Below are 11,182 nucleotides of genomic sequence, written 5' to 3' on the forward strand. Positions count from 1 at the left end.
TAACTAACAGAAATAGATTCTAACAGCTATAAAGAAAAAACTGTAACTATCTCCTAATATAGGCCAGCCTCGACTTTTTCATCAGATGCCTCCATTTTGCATGAGAAGAGCACGTGGCTTCCTTGATACTAACTTCTTTGGTGGTAGAGCCATCTGTCTGTACATACATGAGATCAAAAACTGTTAGTCAAAAGCTAGATGGATTCCTTGCAAGAAGAAGATGAGGTGAAATTACAACCATGATCATTTATGGTTAATTTTAATTTGGGTTTAGAATAATTTGTTTATGATTTGTGTGTTTAATTATTATTGTGGCTGCCAATGATGACATTGGTTATTGTGTTCCAAAGAAAAGATAATGAGACTAAATCTCTATAGTGGTCATTGAGATTTATGACGTACATTGATTTGACCCCTAAAATTTCAATTGCACTATTGTTGTATCTAAGATTGAGTTTTGAGTACCATAGTAGTCCCTCAACTTCCTTTTAGTAGTGACTCAACAAATGAAGTAGTAAGCCATCACTGCCTTGCCACGCTAGACAAGAGTGAAACAACATCGTTTGCTTTTGGCTCCCAATTAAAGTGTGTGCAAACCATTTTCGTGCCCACAACTATTAAAACAATATTTTTTTGCTTTGATTACAAACGATGTCGTTTCATCATTGTCCAGCGTGACATGGGAGTGTCAACTCATCACTCTATTTGTTGAGTCATTGCCAAAAAATGAGTTGAAGGACCACTATAGTACTCAAAACTTAATCTCGAGAATGATCATAGTGTTATTAGAACTTTATGGACCAAATCAATGTACAACATGAATCTCAATGATCACTTTAAAAATTTAATAAAAAATAATAGTTGTCAACATAGTCACAATGGTAGTATTAGTAAAGGTGAGATATTTTTTTGCTCTGTTATGTTGTGTTATGGAGATTATAGAGGTGAAGTTTGTTATTAATAAAAGAAGATTACGAAAGTTTAGTGATGCTTTTGAAAAAATTTTATTGTTGTTATTATATAGATGGGTTGAAATATCAAAAATTAATGATAATAATAGATTAATTTGGTAATTTTTTAAATAGAATCAACAAAAAGATAAACGGTTGAATATTTTATATGATAAAACCTATCTTTAATGGATATAACGTTTGTTTAATTTTTTTTATTAATTTTTATAGCGTCTTAATTGTTTATAGTTGAAAATAGTTATTATTCAACAAATTTACTTAATTTAGTTTAATAATTTATTGTAGAACAAAATTTATTCATACAATATATGTAGATGAAATTACGCATTTTTTTCTTTTTATAATTTTTTCTTTTGTTGATGAGTCTTTTTTTGTTACAATTGTGCTCCTTCTACGAATTCTTTATTTTCTTTTTTTAACTTTTTCGAGGAAACTATCATTTCTATCTGTGAAAGTTGAAAACGCTGACAGATCTACCCATAAAAAAATAAATTACCATTTGTACCCATAAAACACGGGTTCCATACAACAAAATTATCTAAACACTAAAAAATCATATAAAACTCCAAATTACCCTCATCATCATCGTTTTCAACTTTTCATTGAACTCGGAACAGAGTGCTACCACCTAATGCCCCTGCAACAAATTAATTGTCAAACTCAAACAGCCCATGTGAGGAATTGAATAAATTGAGGAATCCTCACCTGAGCCAAACTCTGAGAGGTAGGGGTGAACTTGTTCTGTTTCAGCTCTATTTCGGCGAGAGAAACGCTAGCTATACAGTTGTTCTGAAGGTTTGGCGATTGAGAAGCTGATGATGATGGTGACATTGTCGACAACTCGTTGGAGTAGAAGAGAGAGCGAGAACAGGGACTGAGTTAGGGTTCGGTGGAGGAGATGCAAGACTGGTGAGTGGCTCGCTGGCGATGGTCTAGACCGAGAGAAAGAACGACTGGGACGGTGAGGGTGACTTGGGTTCGTCGCAGATGGTGGAGACGACGGTGGTTTGCGGTGGTTCTGGCGGTTGGAAGTACGGACGGCGATAATGGCAGGGCTGTGATGGTGGTTCGGAGGTCTCTGGTTCTTAAAGAGAAAAGAAGAAGGGAACGAAGAGGAGAAGGAGAAGTGAATTAGGGTTCGGTGGTTTAAAACAGATGGCGAAAGAGATAGGAAGAGAGAGAGAGCTCGCCACGGTTTTGGTTCGCAAAGGGGATTGCGGTGGTGACGGCTAGTGCAGTGGCCTGTCAGCGGCACTTCGGTGAAGAGGAGAAGGTAGCCACGGTAAGTGAGGGCGGTCGACAGTGAAGAGAGGAGAGGCGAGGCACTGCGGCTCTAGGGTTGCTGGCAACGGCGAAGCAGGGGCTGGTGCGAAGGTCCTCTGGTCGGCGAGGGCAAGACAGGGAAGGAGAGAAGGAGGGGTGGCTACAATGGAAGGAGGACGACAGTGGTGGTCGCTGACGCTGGAAGCTGCAGGAACAGAAATAGAGACCGCGACATTTGTCACGGAGAAGAAGAGGTGGCTCGCGGCTGAAAAAATTGTTGCTAGGATTGTTTGAAAATCAATTGATTATTACTTATTAGTGAGAGATAGAGGATGAGATTAGTGGTGGTGGTAAGGTGATGAGCAGATGAGAATGATGGAGTGATTAGTGGGGAGGGAAAAGATGATGTGAATAATGATAAGGGTAATTTAGAGTGTTTATATAATATTTTAGTGTTTAAATAATTTTGTTCTATGAAATCCATATTTTATAAATACAAATGATAATATTTTTTATGAATAAATTTATCAGCATTTTCAACTTTCATAGGAAAATATAATAGTTTACTCTTTTTTCCCTTCTTCGTTCTTCTACTCTTCTTTTTCTTATTCTTCATTTTTCGACTCTTCTTGTATATATAATTTGTTTTCTTTCTGTGTCCTTTATTTAGGATATAAAACAATTTTTACATTAGTCTAAATGATCGAATTCTTAAGAACAATATCCAAACATTTGAACCTTTTTCACATGCTGGGGAAAAAATATATATTTATTTTTTTTAAAGAAAACGCCAGTGGTTTATGGAAAGAAACTAGTTTAATGTTGATTTAGGTAAGTTGGCCCAAGGTTAAGGTGGTTAATTTAGTTGAGCACAATAAATGAAGTGGGCATGTTCCCGCGCAGAGTTTCTTAATTCCTTCGTTATGATTGGCTTAAACTTAAACATGGGGCACAGTGCCGCACAACCACACAGCCTAAGCCTTATTCATGATCATAGCCGTTGTGACTTGTGAACCAAACCCATTTATTTCCAACTCCCCACTCCTTGCTTCTCCTAGCCCCAACAAAATTACTGTGTACCACCCCTACTAACCCATGGTTTCGTTCGTTCTTTCTTTTTTCCCCTCTAATTACTACTAATTTTTTCCCATAAATATAAGTTACCACTTTTTATAAAAGGATTTGTCTAACAACATACATTCATATATATCTGATTATTAATAAAAAAGATTTTAGACACCAAAAAAATAAAAAATATTTTAATAAGTCTTTTTTTAGACATCGAAACACATTTTCTAAAGATGTTTAAAGTATTTACAAATGAATTACACACATTAGTTAAAAAAAGGAAAATGATAAATCCGTGGAAAACCATGCATGGTCTTAATTTTTCCATGAGCATAGTCAGCCTTGTTAGTAATGAGTAGTGAGTGGAATTACTACGTGATGTCCACTATGTGTTTGATTGATGACCCACTTTGATTAATGGAGAAATTAGTAGCATATAATAGAGAAATTAATAGATGTGGGAGTGAATGCATGCGGTGTAAAGTAAAAGACATAAGAAGGGCATGCAATGAGGCAATCCACATAGAGTGTAGAGTAGATCCCTACGAATACTAATATTAACAGTGTAATACCTGTGGGCGCGGGGGATACACAATAGTGGTACCAAAATTCACGTGGAATTTGGTAGAGCCTATGTCTATGTATGTTGTATGTTGGGAAGGGAGAGTGAGCGAGTGAGAGTGAGAGGGTATTAGCGATCCCCAATGTGGAAGGCACCACTAACCAAGATAGCTTTACCTATGCCTTAGCCCTTAGCACTTCACTTTCCGGCAACTCATCTTCGCCGCCGCCGGTCATAACAATGCAAGAGGGCCTCTTAACTCTCTCTCACCAAGACATTCATCTAAACCCTAACAACTCTGCTACTCCAAAGAAGAAAAAATCGCAGCAGCACTCACACACACTCACAACAACCGACAACCTTCTTCTCCCTTCAGCCTGCATACAACCTGCTCGGACACGATCCCAACCGGCCTCTCGCCGAGTCTCTCCCTCCTCCTCCTCCGCCGCCGACGACTCCCCTACCCCCGCCGCCAGAGAGAAGACACTTCCCAACGGCGACATCTACATCGGCACCCTGTCTGGGAACGCTCCTCATGGCGCCGGAAAGTACCTATGGTCCGATGGCTGCATGTACGAGGGAGAGTGGCGGAGAGGCAAGGCCTGCGGCAAAGGAAGGTTCTCGTGGCCCTCCGGCGCCACCTACGAGGGAGACTTCAAGTCCGGTCGGATCGATGGCTTCGGCTCCTTCATTGGAGTCGACGGCGACATGTACCGCGGATCATGGGTCGCCGACAGAAAGCACGGCTTCGGTGAGAAACGCTACGGCAACGGAGACGTGTACCAAGGTTGGTGGAAGTGCAACTTGCAGGACGGCGAGGGAAGGTACGTGTGGAGGAACGGAAATGAGTATATCGGAGAGTGGAAGAACGGTGTCATTTCGGGGAAAGGTATTTTGGTTTGGGCGAATGGGAACCGCTACGAAGGTTTCTGGGAAGAAGGAGTGCCCAAAGGGAAGGGTGTGTTCACTTGGGGCGATGGAAGCGGAAGAAGCTGTGCCGGTAACTGGGGGAAGGAGTTTGTCAATGAAGAAGGGAAGAAGAGCGTGCGCTGTTCGGTCGATGGTGGCAGAAGGAGCGTCAGTTTTCCCAGGATTTGCATTTGGGAGCTTGATGGTGAAGCTGGTGACATTACCTGTGACATTGTTGATAATGCCGAAGCTTCTATGTTTTACAGGGACGGCAGCGAGTCTGAGAATGGTGGAGAGAGTAGTAGCTGCGGGGTTTCTTCTCAGAAGAGTCCTTGTTGGTCTCTTGATGGTGATTTCAAGAAACCAGGTCAAACTGTGTCCAAGGGGCACAAGAACTATGATTTGATGGTTAATCTTCAACTTGGTATCAGGTAGGTGTATTATTTCTTTTTTAGCAGCTGGGTTCCAATTTTATCTGATTTTTCTATGTTTATATTTCGAGGAGTTGGTTTCTATTTTTAGGTACACTGTTGGAAAGTATACCCCCATCGTGCGAGATCTCCGGCCAGGGGATTTCGATCCGAACGAGAAATTCTGGACGAGATTCCCGCCGGAAGGGTCCAAGGTTACGCCTCGGCATCAGTCAATGGACTTCAGGTGGAAAGACTATTGTCCCATGGTGTTCAGGTGTGTTGGCATTATTGTTATTATGAGTCAATTTTATTAATTGTTGTTGTTTTTACTTGCCTTCATTTCTGAGTGAGGAAAGATTTTTTTGTTGTGTATACCATACTAATTCTGCCTATATCTTTGGTGGTTACTTGTTTTTGTTGGTTGGTTGGTTGGGTAATTAGACATCTAAGGGAATTATTTGCCATAGATCCTGCGGACTACATGCTTGCCATTTGCGGAAGTGACACACTCAGAGAGATGTCTTCTCCTGGCAAAAGTGGAAGCTTGTTTTATCTCACTCAAGATGACAGATTCATAATCAAGACCGTCAAGAAATCTGAGGTCAAGGTTAGTAGTTGTTGCTTTCCTAGCCAAGTATAGACTTGGAAGTTGGAATCCCGTAATTTTCAAGTGAAAAACTCTGTTATTTATTATGTTCAGCAAGGTAAAACTTTTGGTCACCATGCTTTTTATCTGGGTATTCAATAACAATTAATTGGTGCCCATGTCAGGTTCTCATTAGGATGCTTCCAAGTTACTATCAGCATGTTTGTCAGTACAAGAACTCCCTGGTAACAGCATTCCTTGGGGTACATTGTGTCAAGCCTGTTGGGGGTCAAAAGGTATGATTTCCCGTTTGAGTTTTGGAGTTATTGGTTTGGTTAACCTTCCAAATTCCCTGTTGTGGTGTGATGAAAATTTGTAATGCTCATAATGCTATGACAAAACAGACTCGGTTCATCGTAATGGGAAATGTATTTTGTTCGGAGTATCGCATCCATAAGAGGTTTGACCTCAAAGGTTCTTCTTATGGCCGGATAACAGATAAGCCCCAGGAGGAGATTGACGAGACTACCACTCTCAAGGACCTTGATCTCAATTTTGTCTTTCGCCTAGAACAGTCGTGGTTTCAAGAGCTTAAATGGTACAGTACCAAACTTTCTGAGTTCCTTGTTTTGCTTTTACATTCAACGTTAACTGCTGCTCTTGGGGTTAGTCTGGTCTTATGTTATAGTGGCTTATACTCAGGCAACTTGATAGAGACACTGAGTTCCTGGAAGCAGAGGGGATCATGGATTACAGTCTTCTCATTGGCGTTCATTTTCGTGATGATTGCTCATTTGATGAATTGAAAACCTCACCAGATGATTTGAGGGGAGGTATATATATATATTTATTTTCTAGTTCTTATCCTTTCATGTGAATTCACTAAATCTGCATGCTTATGGATGTAGCCGGCAAGAGAGATGCCCATGATGATGAGGTGCTCATATGCAGGTATGCTCTTTTCTATTTATGTCCTCTTCTTTTTGTATGTATATAGAAATCCTTCTTGTCTCTCTAGCGTAGAATAGTTTGCATTTCTTTATCATTAATTTATGATCATTATCAATATCCTATAGAAACAGTTGGTGATTTGGAAATCTTGATGCGCTTTAATTGTTCTGTCTAAAACTGTTGAGGTAATTCCAGACCAGGCATTTATAGTCCAACAGGACCATTTGGTGGATTCTTGTAATCATGCATTAATTCTCAGTAACTTAAATTTACTACTAGATGATTCATGAGAGAATGGCGTATCAATCTATAACATCAATATCTTGTTTGTACATGTTGGTGGAATTGCTTTCCCTTGTGTGCATGTGCTGTGTCGTTGAGGTTTGGTGCAAATGGTCCCGGGTTTAAAAAATTAACCAGAGAGGCTAGTTCTTCTGTCTTTAAATGTCAAATAGTACATGGTCATGTAAAAAGAACTGAAAGGTGAAAGAGGATTATATTTGCCATTCTCTCTAGTCTTTAGACCTATCCATCTATGAACTTATTGAACTCTTATTAAAGAAATGAATCAATGATCCCGTTGGGGAAATTGTTGACAGTTTTTGTTGACAATTGACAACAAATGCCGGTGGGGTCCAGTTGATCTTTTAGGTAGGGCAATAGCTTTCTTTTGTAAAGAAAGCCAAATGTTAAACTGACAAAGACATTGATGGATCAGTGGTCGTTTTTAGGACTTGAATCTTGGGACATACATATTTGCGGGGCAGTGACATATCATAAGCATTTTCGTTTTTTCTTGACATATGCATGAGTATTTATTGTTTTTGCTCCCTCCTCATTCTTTGATTTAAACCTAACTAATGGCAACCTTTAACTTACATAAATTGATAATTACTCTCTCCATCCATAATATCTATCAATCTAAAAATTATGCGAGAACTCGTCCATAATTGTGATTCGTCCTTGATTTTTCAGGGGACCTCTAATCCGGCTTGGAATGAACATGCCTGCAAGAGCTGAGAGAGTGTGTAAGGGTGGTGGATTGGATCAGTTGGTGGTGGCAGGTAGTGGTGGTGGGAGTAGTAGCAACTCAACTCCTTCAGAGAGTAGCAGTGAGATCTCTGATGTAATCCTCTACTTTGGTATCATTGACATTTTACAAGACTATGATATTAGCAAAAAGCTAGAGCATGCATACAAGTCACTGCAAGTGGATCCCACTTCCATCTCAGCCGTTGATCCTAAGCTATACTCCAAAAGGTTCAGGGATTTCATACACAGAATCTTTGTAGAGGACACATGATATGCTTGGGGGAATAAGACCACTGGAAAAACCATGAGCATTCCTTGTAAAAATGGTTGCTTGTCTAAGTTGGAATTGGAGGCCCTGCAACATTCTTGGTGGGAAAATTTTTCTCATAGCCATTGCAAAATACAATGGTTGAAATAGATGGCGGGAGAAAACTTCCACAACAGATGCTATTTTTTTGTTCTTCAGTTTGGAGGGGAAGGCATTTTCCTTTTCACACAATAGCTTTGTACATCTTATGGCATCACTGGCATGTGATGAAATATTCTTTTTTTTTTTTTCCTTTCTTTTTTCTTATTGCTTTTTGTTGTGGATGTGGACCATTGTGGGGGTGTAGAGAAAAAGGGTATAGAGGTAAATAGAAAAATGCAAATGGATATGGTTATGGAAGAGGGTAGGGTGGGATTCAAATTGACCTAGGAGGGGTTTAATAACTGTACAGAGAGACAGTCAAAGATTGATGATAGTAGAATTGAACATACAATTTTTGGTTGTAGAAAAACAAAAATCAAAAAGACATGTTTTTAGTCTAGTTTACCTGTTGTGCAAGAAAGTAAAGTTTCCAGAGAGGGGGGCCCTACACTGTCCCGCAGTCTCATTCAAACGGGTATTTCTCTTTCACTTTTTATTTTTTTGGCAGTGAGTAAGCCATAAAAAGAAGAGAAAGGCAAACGAGAAAGAAAAGAGGTGGTTGTTTCGTTGGTTCATGTTCCTGTTTCTTTAATGTTACCACTCTCATATATTAATATATGAACCAAGTTTGAAAAAAAGAAAAGAAAAAACATAACAATAATACGGGGGTATGCCCCTTTCTTTCTTCTTTTGAACAAAACGGAGACCAAGGTGCAAACAAAGCAAGACGACAAAGCAATATAAATTGGTGGCATGTCAATGTGGACCAACTGGCTTGGCATATGATAGCTATGTATGCATGTTATGTCTATGGCATTGTGCATTTTAATATTGAGAAGAAATGATGCAACTTCAACGGAGAAGTAGCTTCCCCCTTACAACACCAGAGAGCCCAATAGGAATGAGGTGAAGTGAGCAATGAAAGACAAAAAATAAAATAAAATAAAAAAAAACAGTGATATTGATGTGTCACTATAGTCAAGATATGGAGAAGCAAGAGGTTGTTGTGTTAGGCAAGGAAAGAAAGCTAGAAAGTGAAAGTAATGGAAACTGTTGGGTGCTGGTGTGCCTGCTTTGATTTGGAAGTTTATTGAGGGTGATCGTGGCCGTTTGTAGAGAGTAGAGACTGTGACTGTGACTGTGAGTGAACATCCAAATAGATAGCAACAGTTATGATCCCAAATCTGCCTTTGCCTGCTCGCTCCTGCCTACTTCCTATTTCTTTGTTTTCTATTTACACTATGAATGAATAGATCCATTCATTTCCCATTCACTCTGCCAATTTCGTAATCTTTTAACTTTTCTTTGTCATTTTCTCTGTCTCCTTCTCATCAGACAGTAATTTTATTTTACATTGTATATGGTTGGTTGGTGTATATTAAATTATTAAGGTATGGTCCAAACTATATTATATAGTAATGGTAATGTATGCATAATGCATTGTTGGTCTAATTCAAGATCAAATGAATTCCCAGCCTGGATTCTGAACCACATCTTCAAAGAAAGCATCACTTTATTTTAGGCTCAATTCAAAATGCAAATTATTATGTTAATGTGTGTGGAAATTAAAATTAAATAATAACAATTATGGCATGGATTGACACTGGTGAGAGCATATGACACCACAGCGTTAATGTCAGGAAGGAGATACGCTTTGGTCACCATTTTGATATGTGAAGGATTTGGAGCAGTGACAGTGTAGCACATTGCATCATTGCACAACAACGCAATCAATGGATTCAAGTCAGGAAAGAAATTCAGTTATTATTATTAGGATTTAATGTCGGTAACAACTAACAAGGCTGTTTTTCAAGACTGTAAACTAATGATTTTACGTCCAAAATGAAATGAATGATTTTGCTTTGGTGAATCATCAGAATAATATGGAATGATTGGACAAATTAATTAAAGAACCAAACAGAACCGCTTTTTTGCGTTACAGCACCACACGCATGCTCAGCCACAGGCCACAGCCACTTCGCAGAATTATGTGTCTCTGTCTCTTCATCAATATTTATTTATTTATTTATTTTAAACAAACTATTTAATTTTCTCCTTTCCCGTTTAACAAAATTATAAATTTTGAGCCTCTTTGTCCTAGTTCGATTCATCACTTCTCAGTTTTCACGCTTTCTATAACACTACAACCAAATACCGTAAGACTGCATTTGTTATATATTTTACACTAAATATAATACAAAGACTTAATTTAATCTTTATTTCTTTGGTTCAATCTCTTTTCTAAATGCAGGCTAAAAAATGCATTTGTCTTACATTTTCAAAATGTGTTTAATTTTTAATTTGAATTTTTTACGTAGAACCATAGAAGAGAATGTTCAAAACAAATTTTGGTGACAATATATTAATTCCAATTTTTAGCAATAATAATTTTTTTTTAAGATTATATTTTCTTTTTGTAAGAATTTAATTGCACGGGCAGAGCATACAATTTCCATTTTCTAAATTTAAAAAAAAAATAAAAGAAAAGGAAAATCAAATGTGCAAAGGCGTGTTTTTGGTATCAACCCTGGACCCTATGACATTTTTAGATATAGATCAGTATGGAATTTATGATTTATGGCAAACCTTGGTGAGTCTGGGCTGATTTGGTAGCCGTAGCCCACAGCTAGAAACGTTTTCAATAATCCTATGTGGCCCTTACCTAAAACTCAACAACTTTCGTAACAATGATACTTATAGGACATGGGCCCAAAATAGAAAAGAATCAAACCCAAAAAAGGAAAAGAAAAAGAAAAGAGTAAAGGATTTGGTCCTTATTATTTGAGCCAAGTCTTAATGTAGTCTTTAACATTTTAAAGTTTTATTTCAATCTTAAAAAAGTTTCAGATGTCTTGTTACAATTCTCAAAAATTTCAAATAGGTTATCTTATTATTAAATTTGACACAAACAAATCGCATATTGAAGAGACAATAATATTTAATTTTAATTTGTAAACAAAATTTATTGACCAATTTAAAAGTTTTTTCTTTAATCTTGAAACATTGATTATTGATTGA

The 11,182-nt window shown here is 38.1% G+C and overlaps 1 protein-coding gene across 1 annotated transcript; it reads left to right on the top strand.

The window, feature by feature from the left end:
• On the top strand, positions 3,798–8,198 carry LOC107630903 (phosphatidylinositol 4-phosphate 5-kinase 1). The gene is made up of 8 exons (XM_016334187.2): positions 3,798–5,204; positions 5,296–5,460; positions 5,628–5,793; positions 5,958–6,068; positions 6,177–6,370; positions 6,475–6,605; positions 6,681–6,723; positions 7,699–8,198. The coding sequence occupies exons 1-8, from the start codon at positions 4,105–4,107 to the stop codon at positions 8,024–8,026; spliced, it is 2,238 nt and encodes a 745-aa protein (XP_016189673.1). The 5' UTR covers positions 3,798–4,104; the 3' UTR covers positions 8,027–8,198.

This window comes from Arachis ipaensis, chromosome B03 (assembly GCF_000816755.2).
Source record: "Arachis ipaensis cultivar K30076 chromosome B03, Araip1.1, whole genome shotgun sequence".
Taxonomy (NCBI): domain Eukaryota; kingdom Viridiplantae; phylum Streptophyta; class Magnoliopsida; order Fabales; family Fabaceae; genus Arachis; species Arachis ipaensis.

What these genes read in the sequence shown, in the direction of transcription:
- LOC107630903 (XM_016334187.2), top strand. Translation starts at nt 4,105, where the DNA reads ATGCAAGAGGGCCTCTTAACTCTCTCTCACCAAGACATTCATCTAAAC. An exon ending in TATTGTCCCATGGTGTTCAG is followed by an intron (nt 5,461 to 5,627) that starts GTGTGTTGGCAT and finishes TTGGGTAATTAG; the next exon opens with ACATCTAAGGGAATTATTTG. An exon ending in TGGTTTCAAGAGCTTAAATG is followed by an intron (nt 6,371 to 6,474) that starts GTACAGTACCAA and finishes GCTTATACTCAG; the next exon opens with GCAACTTGATAGAGACACTG.